The 13,208-nt window shown below is 41.8% G+C and overlaps 1 protein-coding gene across 1 annotated transcript in view; it reads left to right on the forward strand.

Moving 5' to 3' along the window:
• LOC114362661 (lateral signaling target protein 2 homolog) overlaps positions 1–10,745 on the forward strand; it is a 47,475-nt gene extending 36,730 nt beyond the window's left edge. Inside the window, exons 3-13 of the mRNA XM_028318132.1 lie at positions 960–1,097; positions 1,489–1,679; positions 2,257–2,404; positions 2,918–3,023; positions 3,522–3,677; positions 4,448–4,547; positions 5,267–6,847; positions 7,224–7,328; positions 7,708–7,928; positions 8,499–8,667; positions 10,619–10,745. Coding sequence (XP_028173933.1) covers positions 960–1,097; positions 1,489–1,679; positions 2,257–2,404; positions 2,918–3,023; positions 3,522–3,677; positions 4,448–4,547; positions 5,267–6,847; positions 7,224–7,328; positions 7,708–7,928; positions 8,499–8,667; positions 10,619–10,745 — 3,042 coding nt within the window. The remainder of the gene's footprint in view (positions 1–959; positions 1,098–1,488; positions 1,680–2,256; positions 2,405–2,917; positions 3,024–3,521; positions 3,678–4,447; positions 4,548–5,266; positions 6,848–7,223; positions 7,329–7,707; positions 7,929–8,498; positions 8,668–10,618) is intronic.
• Positions 10,746–13,208: the final 2,463 nt, after the last annotated feature.

The following is a 13,208-nucleotide window of genomic DNA, read 5'->3' on the forward strand; positions in this document are numbered from 1 at the left end:
TAGATATGGTTGAAGACCCAGGGAAAAACAGGATAGTTTTTACCCCGGCTTTTGGAAGGGTTCACTCGCGTTATGTAGTTTTTCTGAGCTGTGACAGACCTAAAGGGGGGCAAAACCATGAGCAAAAAGCTAGTTACAGGTACATAAACAAGATAGTGAGTAATAGTTGTTATGGTAGTATAGTTTTACTTGCGTTGTAGTCTACCAGGCTAGCTAAGGCAGTGTAGCAGTCAAAACAAAATTAACTGCGCTGAGTGTACTGCACCTATCTACATAATATTTGTTAAAGATAACAAGTTTGACTATGCAATTTATTGGTTCAGTTATTATCAGTTATCAGTGCTCGGAAGCAATATATTGAACGCAACTTGGTAATCTATTTAATAATAAATTGCATACAAAATGCTTTATTATGAAATCACGAGCTGGACATTCGTTCCTATCGGCTAATATAAGCGATTGTGATCACGGATATTATATTATGAAACGCGTCATTTCGATTACACCTATACTTACTAGGTAACGCTCGTGGCTTTTACCGCGTTTTAGTGAAATTAACACTGTGTTTATATTAATAACTTCCACGCACCGCATTTCTTTTTTTATCATACACCTAAATCAGAATAGCAACTCTCGGATGCATTCAGAAAAATATTATGTAGCAACTAAAATTTGCGCTAATATTCTAACTGCGCACCACGTTGGAATGCGACTCCCTCGCCTCTTGCCCTCACGCCTCCCCGCGTCCGTCCCGTCCGTACCAGAGCGTCGATGTGACGTCACGGCAGCCAGGTGCCTAATGACCACTGAAAAGGGTTTTTGTTGGCGGTCAAGCTGTAGATCCTGGCTACACAGGAATTGCAGAGGGAACGAGAAGTGGGAATACCACGACCATTGAAGCGATGATTAACAGGTTAATTTCGCAATGGATTAATTTGAAATGTTATTCCTTGTTCCAGGACCGAGTGCTGAACATCACAAGCCAGATCATGGACCAGTTGTTGGGCGACGAGCGGGTGGCGCGGGGTTTCCGGGTCAAGTTTCCCGAGGACGTGCTGCAGGACAACCTGGCTGGCCAGTTGTGGTTTGGGGCCGAAGTAATTAATGCTAGAATCTTTGTTTCATCATCATTTCAGCCACAGGACGTCCACTGCTGAACATACGCCTCCCCCAATGATTTCCACATCGCCCGGTTGGTAGCGGCCTGCATCCAGCGCCTTCCTGCTACCTTTATGAGGTCGTCGGTCCTTTGCTTATCATGCGTAATCCTGTATCTGTTTTATGTACCATTTTAGATGACTGTGGAATACATCAATCAGCTCGTAGAACTGATGGCTGTTGATGTCGAAAAGTTCTCAAGTCGTCGCTCACTAGGTGGACCGACGTTCTGATATTGGTCGCAAAATGACCTGAATGTGGACAGTGTAGGAACTTATTTTATTTATTTCTGTACTAGCAACTAAATCATCCCTTATATTCTAATTCCAGTGCTTAGCAGCGGGCTCTTCCATAATGAATCGCGAAGAGGAATCGGCTGCTATGCGGCCGCTGGCCAAGGCGCTCACTCGCAGCCTGGAGACAGTTCGCTCGCTGCTCCGCGAGCAGTGCCTGAGGCCGCGCGGGCTCGCGCTGTCGCAGCACGACGACATGCTGCACGAGAGCTTGAGGATATTCGACAGGTGGGTCTATCTATAGGACTGCTCTCTATCCTTGTTTCCTCCTCTCCTCTTCTTCATGAAAAGGACTAGTCTCTATTCTCTTTCCCATTCCGGCAGCTAATCCCAAGAACATTGGGTAGTAGACCAGTAATTTCCAAAGCACAATGCTTGAGGATATTCGCTATTGCAGCACGGGAGCTTGAGGATATTTGACAGGTAAAGACCAGTCTATGCTCGTTCCCATCCCTGTCGCTTTTTCCAAGAACTTAGGGTAGTAGACCAGTAATTCCCCAAGGACCACTTTGAAAGAACAGACTGCTATGCTTCCGCTGGCGAACTTCGAGAGCCTCTGGCCTTCGCCAGGCTCGCTGAGGATATTGGACAGGTGGGCTCATAGAAATGGCTAGTCTCTACAGAGACTTAGTTTTCAAGGGACTGACTACTCTAGAAAAACACACATTGACTGATTGCCACCATTCATGTCACGTCTAACCAGCATGGCGAGTATATTCCAAATCCTCTTTCTCCTCTGGTCATTTAGAGCTCCTTCTGTAGTGGACACTATATGACCTGATGATAATGTCTCCCATTCTTCCAGACTATTCGCCGAGTTCGAGCTGTGCTACGTCAGCGCCATGGTGAACGTGAAGACGCCGCACGAGTTCGAAGCGCAGCAGCTCATCTGTGTTCTGTTCTCTGAGAGTCTTAGGAGGGCATTGAAGCAGAACCTTTTGACTCAGGAACAGGTATGAAGTTCAATGAATGATAGATATCTTAAGGGATAAGACGTTTTGAGCTGGACTTTAGCCATTCGGACGCACACTGTATCACATCTGCGTTGGAATAAAAATGTCAATTACCAACAGTTAGTGTGCGTGCAAACGGCTGTCGTCTTATAATATGTCCAATTTGAAAGAACCTTTAAGTACATGATTTATTTTCTGGTGTTGTGTAACTGTTGCAGTTGCTTAACTCACATTTATAGAAATAGCGAGTCCCAATACTAAGGCTGAGTTGCTCCACCTTACTTTAACCGTAACTAAAACCATAACCGGTGCTTTTTGTATAGAGTTTGACAGTATTTTTGTATAGCTAAACTAAGATGGTACAACAACAAAAATGCACTTTATCATTTTTTGTTAGCTCAGTGCTATCTACAACGTGCTGTCTCTTTTTATATGTAGTTCTTTTTCTTTCGATTCGCTAGTGTTGTCAATTTGTAACTATCATGTCTTAATGAAACCTTATATCGATTCCAGGTGGATTCGTACGATCCTGCGCTCATGTTCGCCGTGCCTCGCTTGGCGATAGTCAGTGGCCTGCTCATCTACTCCAGTGGTCCGCTTAGCATAGACAAACTGCCAGGTACGTTTTTCTACTCCATGGATTAATTCAAAGACGAAAACGAAATAGAAGATTTCGTTTATTTGTTGTTAGCCAGTATAAGCATTAATGAAAATGTAATATTTACCGTAGTAAGGCCAGGCTAAACGAAAGGGCACTAAATACTTTTCTCGAAAGAAGTCCTATCAATTGTATTAAAAGTATTGATTTAAAAGCCACTTTTAGTTAAATAAAGTCCCATAGTATTATACACAGGTAAAAGAATAACGCCCGTTCAGGTCTCACAGTGCACGTGAACGCACAGGGTGACACACGAACCAATCACAGAGCTCTATTCAATGCTGTGCGTTTGATTTGCTGCTTCACTTATGCAAGCATCGTTTGTGAATACGGGCGTAAATTAAACTAAGTACTTAGCACCGTTTGAACTGCAAACTTTTGCATACACGAACATTGTATATCACCGTTTCTTTCACTCACGTAGAATAACTGTTTCTAATACTTCCCTTTGTGTTTCAGAGGAGATGTCAGACATGTTCCGTCCCTTTCGCACGCTGTTACACAAGATCCGATCTCTCTTGTGGACGCTCGACCGGCGAGAGTTGATGGCGCTGGAACGACTGTTGTGCACCAACGAAGACATCTCTAACTTGTCTGCATTTGAGTTGACTGGAGGTAAGTTACTATCTGTTATTTGACTGTGGTCTAAATATCAATCATTGTGGACTTTCGATTCCTCGAAACAGATTTTATTAAAATAGCTTTAGGTACCAAAAAAGACTTTTCCAACCTCTTAGAATGTCTTGAGACAAGTGAAAACCATTTGCAACCAGTTGGCACTGAACTAATGAGTTAGGTCCTGTGACTTGCCATTAGTTAAGATAGTGGCGCCAACAAGACTGATATTTGGACTCATCAGGATAGCCAGGATGCGAACTTTGATAAAATCTTATTGATGATTTTAGACAATAAATGTAAAGGGGTTATCTCGTAAAATCGATAAAATAGCTCGATAAAACTTATCACGGCGCACATCCTAGGCCTACAGGCTGGCACCCTTGGGTATCTAGTGTCTAGTCACCAGTGAAGTCTCGCGTTTTCCCAAATATTATTTACTAGCTGACCCGGCGAACTTTGTTCCGCCTTAATGACAATAAATAAGCAGATTTTTTTTTAATTTCGAACGGGATAAAAAGTATCCTATGTCCTTCTCCTGGCTCTAAACTACCTCCCTGACAATTTTCAGCTAAATCGGTTCAGCCGTTCTTAAGTTGTAAGTGGAGTAACTAACACGACTTTCTTTTATATTATATAGATTTATTTGAACACCAACAAGGTTACATTGAGGCTTCACAAAAGTAACTATAAAAAATGACACTTGTTAAATGCAAACTTAATTATAGGTGAAAACATCATTTTACACATTTATTTATTGTTGTTATTAGGGGACGATGCAGAGGGAGACACGTCATACCCCGACATCGGGGAATTTGTGTCGCGGTTCTATGCAGACCACGCGCATTGCAGAGAACTGTATACGCAAAGGTAAGTTTATCTAAATATATTTAACTCAAAGGTGACTAATATAACTGACTGACTGACTGACTGACATAGTGATCTATCAACGCACAGCCCAAACCACTGGACGGATCGGGCTGAAATTTGACATGCACGTAGATGTTATGACGTAGGCATCCGCTAAGAAAGGATTTTACGAAACTCCACCCCTGGGGGTAAAACGGGATCCACGCGTACGAAGTCGCGGGCGGCCGCTAGTTATTTCCTATAATGTTTACGTGAGTGTAAGTCATTTCTAGTAACAATATTTGCGTCCACGTAATGGTATTGTTAAAGCTTTGAATTGTAGCGTTTACAGCTGATTCTTATTCTATATTTTTAGTTTAATGTTTGCAGGTTGTTTACATAATAATAATCTATTAATCTAAGATAATCAAGTCTTATGTTTGATTGGCAATACTGTTTGTTGGGCTAAATAACTAAAGGAAGATTCATTCGTGTCATCTCTAAAAAACCACTGGGATTAAGTGTCTAATGTTAAACATTGGCGAATAGCGACTTGGTGATGCTGCATCTTTTACAAGACTGACGTCATTTGGAACTTTCGAGTAGTAACACATACGAGCGTTTCCTTCTCAAAAGAGTCCAAAATAGCTGTTCGTCGATATTTAAAGTATTAGTATATTTGCCACGGCCCTAAGTAGCTGCTATTACCACAAAACTAACGACATTTCTTTTCTTTCCAGCTCAAGCGAACCAACGATAACCGACGGCGACTATCTGCCCGACAACATTGAAGTCATGACGCCCATCATCGACGGACTCCGGCGCCTCTCGCACGCCGAGCCCGGGCCCCCCGTGCCCCCCCGGCCCCCCCAGGCCCCCCAAGCTCCCCCTACACGCCTAAGAGACGACCTATCCTCCATGAGAAGCCTCTCAACGCTAGACAGCACGGAAGAACTAGAAACGACGAAATCCAGAGACGATTTGGCATCAACCACTGTGACGACGGACAGCGAAGATTACGCGGAACGAACCAGAAAACCCAGCAGCGAAATGTCTTTAAGAATACCAGAGGGCAGCGATCTGGCTTCTCTAAGAAACTTGTCGACGAATGGGCTACTACAAATGTTCGATCCGCTAGTCATAAATGCGGCTGCATCTACTTCCACCGACAGACAGTTACCCGACCACGATTTGGTGACCTCATTGAATGAGCAAGTCACCGAAATAGCGGATAGATTATCTTCAATAATGGCCAACGACGTCGACGTTGACCATAACCAGAAACACTCGTTCTCAACCAACGATGTACCGACATTAATAAATGACACAGAAGCGTACGGATTCTCCGGACCCAGGAACGAACAGCTGAGTTGTTTGCCCTCTACAAGTCATGGGTATCTCATACCGAATGCGATAAGCCATGAGCCTGTAGTGATGTCTCTCTCCCACAACAATTCAGCTGTGTTCAGCCAAGACGATGAGAGTCACGACGCGAATGCAATACACAACTCAGATCTCCCCCTAATAATTCCAGATAATATAGACACGGATATTGTAAATACTAACATTTCTATCGCTAACGCTAATTTAAGTTCTTTACTACTAACCAACGAAGAGATGAGGCAGAGTTTGATTGACGAAAGTAACGATGACAATACGAGTTTCCACTCGGCTAAAATGACATTAGATAGGGAAGACGACGAAAGGGTTAAGTTCATGTTAGGATACGAAAGTGACCACGAATCGCCCGTCGATTCCGGTGTCAGCACAGAAAACACAAGCCTAGATAGATCTCCAGACACAGACCAGAGTAAAGACATAAAGGAGTCATTCATGCAACAGAACAGGGTTTTAGAGAGTCCAGATGAGAAAGACACCAAAAACACACTAGAAAGTTCCTTTTCAGATGTAAATAATACTGTAAATATAAATTACGTTGAGGATGATTCGCAGAAGAACGAAGCCGGGTCGTCGAGTATAGTTATAAATAGGTTAAGTGAGGAGGAGGGGTCGAGTGAGGCGACGAATTCAAAATTACAAGACTGGGGCGCGAACGCTAGCACAGAAGAATTTAGGAGTATAGACGAGGTGATAACGGAGTTAAGAAGACAAAGGGAGTCTGATATGAAGATTAGTTCGCTAGTGGAAGACAATAGTAGCGCGGTGCCGTCACAGAGTACGTCTAGAACGAAAAAGAGGAAAGGAACCAAGGCTAAGAGAAAGAAGAAGATGTGGTCGCCTGGTATGGTGATACTGGATAACCGGTCGTCGCAGAATCAGAATCCTCTTAGGTTGAACTTGGACCATTTTGTGGACGAAAGGTGAGTTCCATCCATATAAAATTGTCTTGTTTACACGTTTGTCGCGCTAGCGTTGTAATATCGATTGCACTTGATCATGGTCACAAATGAAAAGTAGAAAAAAGTGACTACAAATCGACTGATTTAATATTAGCTCGTATTCTAAAACCACGTCATTACATAATGCACTTTATTCATTTATGAGCAGGCTCATGGGTAAATATTGAAATTTAACCAATAGCATATTTGAATCTATGCTTCTTTGTATTCAGTCTGGCTTGTTGTAAATCTCAAAAAAATCAAATAGGCAAGAATAATTGCGTGCTTAGTCATGTTCAGCAAATATCGTACCTTAGCGTTGTCTGATTGCGTTAAAACAATTCGTACACTATTCCAGCGGCAGCATGTGCGACGCGTCGGAGTGCGCGGACGACGAGCAGATCGCGCTCGCGCTGCAGGCGCAGGAGCTGGCGGCGCGGCAGCAGGCGCGCGGCAAGTTCAAGTGAGATAGTGTTTCCATAATATTTTACAGATATTATCTTTTGGCCATTTTACAACTACAATTTGAACCTTATTTTACTTATCATTGGGCTAAAAACTAAAAGATACCTTGGTACCAGTTTTTCTGATTTTGAGATACATTTTATGAGGTGTTAAAACGCTGTTTATTTTGAGCTAATACCTACGTTTGATATCACTTGTTGGTCAAATTAAGTTGCAATTGAATACAGCAAATAATAATGAGCAAGCTTTTCATACAAATCATCACTGTAGAATTTTGGTTCATTTTTTCGTACTTTACCAAGTAGAACGATAGAACCTCAAATAAGCAAATACAAAATCTGAAGAGATTGAATAATCGTAACTCAAATACACTTCAGGTCAAGCGAAGATCTCATCCACCGCTTATTCGTGTGCATTGCGGGCGTCGCCGACCAGCTCCAAACCAACTTCGCGGCGGATCTCAGGAACATCCTCAAGTCGGTGTTCCTCATGAACCAGACGCCCGACCCGCCGGAGCCCCCGCCTCCCATAGAGGAGAGCGAGGATAAACCGCCGGCGTTGGAGTACCATCCTACGGAGGAACAGGTCATACAGAATGGTAAGTTACTTTTTTTTTATGCATAACAAGGCAGGTATTTGACCACAATCACACCTGATGTTAAGTGGGATGCAGTCTAGGAAGGTACATATCTGCCCTGTAAGTGCCTATTCACTCTCGCTTTGAAAAGGCCCAGATTATACTTTACTACTACTCCCTACTACTTACTTGCTATAGGGTTGGCCTCATGAAAGGCTCAAGTTCACCCAAAGGGCAATAGAGCTATGCTCGGAGTTTGCCTATGTAATCAAATCAGAAATGAGGAGAACTAAAGTACCGACGAAATAAAGAATATCACCAAGGATTTCCTCAAGTCGGTGTTATTAAGTTAACGTGACAAATTGGTCTCGTAAGAAGGCTCAAGGTCTCCCATAGGGCTATAAAGGGAGCTATGCTTGGAGTTTTCCTACGTGATCGTGACTATGGGCAAAAAGCACAGAAGTTGAATACCACGATTTTACTGCTACTGACTACACATATCGCGATAGCGCGAATCTTCGGGTTATCGCTATGTATAGTTTACGACTGCATAAAACACAACAGTTTATTACATTTCCCATTTGTCCACAGGCAGCTCATTCGACAGCGTGTACTCAGCCGAAGAAGTGTACGCGGACAGCACATCAGACTCGGGCGCGTCGGAGGCGGGCTCGCGGCGCCGCAACACCGTGAGCGCGCGGCCGCCGCCCGACCACCCGCCGCTGCAGGCCTCGGCGTCCACCGGCGACCTCAGCTGCAGGTACTAGCACGAGCGTGCGCTCCAGGAGCAAGTGTACGCGACAGCACATCAGACTCGGGCGCGTCGGAGGCGGGCTCGCGGCGCCGCAACACCGTGAGCGCGCGGCCGCCGCCCGACCACCCGCCGCTGCAGGCCTCGGCGTCCACTGGCGACCTCAGCTGCAGGTACTGAGGAATAGAGATGAGACGTATTTACTAGAACAGATCCACACACTAGGTATTTTACAGTACTAGGCGGCACCTATTCCAATTTTTTTTATACTTGATCCACCTAGTATTTTATAAATTACACGATTTCCGACCCTACCATCAAAGTAATAGAGGTTATTATTGCGTAATCCGTAGTCGTGTATTACGCGCACCTAGTATTTCTCGCTAAGCTTATGTGCGAACGTAGAGATTCACTCCGTCTCTGTCTGACCAAACAAGTTTGAGCGCGACGAAGCAAACGCACACAAACGTAGTCAAACCATATTCATGTAAATAAGAACAAATATGCAAATATTTTTATGAAATTGATATCTTTTAAATACGCCAACTTTTAAGTTGACAGTCATAAGCCTGTTGAAGTTCAATTTCAAATTGCATTATTCATACTACGGATGTATCTTTAAAAAAAAAATTGTATTTTAAAGTCATAATATTACGTGGATTAGTCCGCACTAGTCGCGTCAAGTATGCTAAATTACTACGTACTAGGTGGAATAGGTATTTGGATCGAGTATTAATAAATACTAGTAATAGGTGCACCTAGTATCAAATTTACCTAGTATAACCCATCTCTACTGAGGAACTATTGCAAATCAAATGTTATCCCTCTCACGTAATACAAGATACGAGCATGAACGATGGTGATAGACCCGAAACTAAGTAAACAGCGTTTCGAAGTAGCGCTGTTTGCACGAGCGTCCGCTGCGGGGAGCAGGCGTCTGCAGAAACTTGATTGCAATACAGTTAGGGCCTCCGTTAAAACTCCTGACAAACCTCGCGGTGTGCGCCCGCTGTGGATACCTGAATACACTGCTCATAATAATTTTCAATAGAGAACCAGGCCTGTTCATCTCCCCGAGTAGCCATGGAAAACAAAACACTTGCGGCGTACTCGCCGGCGGGTTTAATCCACAAGGGATTCACAAGCGAGCGTATGTACGCGTATTCTTCACCCATTGGAAAAAAAATATTCGTTAGGGAAAAAAGAAAAAGGCGTGTTGTGCGCTAGATGGCGATACAGTAGCTTCTTGTAGCAATCAGCCCTATCGCATCGGCACAGTACCGATCACTGACGTACGTAAACGAAACGGTGCTCGACTCTGAGACAAGCTAAATTACACCATATTGTTGATGCCATTGAGTAGACATTTTTTTAAATACCTTGGTGAATAAAACTTTTTGTACGTAGTACCACAGAATAATAATAAGTAAGGCTACGTACAAAAGTTTTACTTCGCGAAGGTATTTAAAAAAATGTATGCTCAATGTCATTAACAATATGGTGTAATTTAGCCTGTCTCAAGAGTCAAGCACCATTTTGTTGACAAACGTCAGTGATCGACACTGCGCCGAAGCTATAGGGCTGACTTCGGTAAAATGATGTGACGTGAGGTGCCAAACTGCGGAAAATGGCGGAGCAAATACATGATTTAGCATGAATAATATTAACTACTTATTTACCTCTCAGTGTCTTGAGGCAACTTAAAAAAGTACATTCTGTTTTTATTATTATTTAGGCAGCTAAATACTGCATAGTATTTATTACACCATTTTCTTCCACCATACACAAGAATACGCGTGCGTGAGTCAATGTTCGCTCGTATGTGAGGCCTTGTCGAATAGTATCCTGCAGGTGGGCCATCGTGCGTGTTTTGTTTTCGATATAAACTCACGGAGATGAACAGGCCTGGTAGTACTTATTATTTTTGTGGTATAATCCTAATACAATGTAACATTCGCAGGGACAGAGAAGACCGGCGTCCGGCGGCGGCGGGCGGCGTGGAGCGCGCGCCGGAGTGGGTGCCGGACATCGCGGCGCCGGCCTGCATGCGCTGCTCGGCGCANAAACGGGGAAAGTTACAGGTTTGATTATGTAGGAGCACTTTGTAAGCGTGTGCACTTGACAGAAATAGTGGTCGGGTGAGGGCTTGGAAAATGAAATTGGTAATAGGTAATCTTAGATAAAAAATTAATAGCAACGAGAGAGAAGTCTTTGGAAGATGTTTTAATACATACACTTATTTCAGAGCCTAATTATTGGCGGATTTAAGATAACAAAGTAAGTAATTAGTTCTACACAGCGACTTAAAACTAAGAAAAACCTTGAGTTACATTCCTTAAGGTTTTTCTGAATGAACCTCAGAAGGATGAAGGTAGATGATAAGCAATACATTTATACATTACTAGCCGTAAGTGTCAAATCTTGGTCTAAATTGAATAAAAAGACATTTTATTTCAGTGAACTAAAGGGAATTTATGAAAATCCTGCTCTACTCTAAATGAAAGCACCCCAATAATTTCTTGTTAGCATAGAAGAATGATTGGAAAACGATCCAAAGTGACCACATATAAGACCACTTATTATAAGCCCTTATAAGCGAAACAATAAGTTCGTTTGATTTAATTTGAAGCATTTATCTACAAGTCTAACAATCGTTATACGTTGTTTAGTATCAAGAAAGTCCGGGTCAGAGTTGTTAACATGTTTTGCAGATCAAGCACTACATTTTCGTTGCAAAATAGAACTTAATACAATTAAATAAGATGCTGTGGTCTATACTTAAAGGAAAGTAGAAAAATTTTCATAATTACATTTAACATTTTGCTTGATTTATTCATAGCACACAACCGTGTTATATTTTATTTCCTTCCTTTTAACTTTCTTACAAGATTTTTAATTTATTAAATTATAACTCGAGTTTGTGAGGAACTCAAACTCGAACCTTAATAACTGGTTTCCTTTTAAAATTATTTTTGATATTCTAGAGTTATAATAATATGATGATAAACGTTGTACGAAGAAATTCAGAAAGCACTCTCTTTCAAAACTAAAAGATACTAATTAAAGTTTTCAAATTTTATCAATTAATGCTCGTTAAATGAAAATCATTCTTTTCCAAATGGTTTAAGGATGCCAATTTAATAGATTTTTCGTCGAGATTCTTTTTTTTTAGTTAAATCATTTCGGTAAATGGGAATCGGTAACAAACACGAGATGGTAATGACCGTGCCAGGTGGCCGCGGTAATGACCGCTGCGAGTGCCAGACAAATATTATGATGGCCTACACTTTCGATATGCCCTCTTTTGTCATCTGTTGTTTTGGGTGTTTTTACTGTTATACCATATTTGCAGCTTCTAAAAGTTCGTGACACCCAAAATGGCCGAAAAGTTGACAACACAACCTTATTCCAATGAGGGCTATCGTTTTTTTATTTAACAGTTGGCACCCCTGGCGATTGACAAGACCTTACTCTACAGTGGCGCCATCTTGATGAGTGCAATTGCGATAGTCCTCCTACCACTTTAACGCTCACCAGTTAGCGCCACTGTCTTCGCTACTAGCAAGTGACAGGACCTTACTCTACAGTGGCGCTAACTGGTGAGCGCTAAAACGATAGCCCTCATTGTAACAAAGACGTGTTACGAACTTTTTGGCTACCTTGGGTGTCACGAACTATTTGACGCTGACTGTAAGTATTTTGTGGCAGAAAAACCCAACTTCAAGAATCTTGATCGGGATGTGTCCGGTTATTATGTGTGTGATGGAGGCTCATCAAAGTAAACATCTTATTTATGAAATAGGAGCTATTTTGGAACTAAACGAAATCAATAAGGTGAAGATATCAATGCATATTATCTAATTGATACTGAAATTATGAAAATCTTTATACTGATATTGATGGTATTGTTATGGCAGTTCATATACCTAAACTGTAATAGGTACTTTGTCATATATCAGTAGCAGTATTAATAAATTTTGGTCTAAACTGCAGGAACACGACCCTCTAATTTACCAGAGGCAAATAGGCCTACGCCCGCACACATGCTACTAATCCTACTAATATTATAAATGCGAAAGTTTGTATGGATGTCTGGATGTAAAAATGTTTGTTGCTCCTTCACGCAAAAACTACTGAACGGATTTTGATGAAACTTTACAGTATTATTGTTTATAACCCAGAATAAAATATAGGCTATAATTTATGACAATTTGTGACAACGCAAAAGCTAGTAAGTACAGCAATAAAATCTTCAAATGACACCTCTAATATTACTCGCAGTTACTCGTCAATGTATGGTCAAATTTGCTCGTGTCATTATATTGTATTTATACGAGAATTGTCGAGATTTTCGTGCAAATAATAATACGACAAAGCAAATTACGGCCAGCTGTGGCCGTGTTTTAAAAAGCAGAAACCCAGCAATCAGTATTACTGTTTTTATTACACGTTATTATTAACAGTTTTATTAATTATAATAATAACGTATTATTATTGGCTTCAACTGTCTTTTAGAAGGGAAACGTAGCGTACGTGGAAATAGTATTTCA

The sequence above is a fragment of the Ostrinia furnacalis genome, unplaced genomic scaffold (genome assembly GCF_004193835.3).
Source record: "Ostrinia furnacalis isolate ACB-3 unplaced genomic scaffold, ASM419383v2 OfSCF6659, whole genome shotgun sequence".
NCBI lineage: Eukaryota > Metazoa > Arthropoda > Insecta > Lepidoptera > Crambidae > Ostrinia > Ostrinia furnacalis.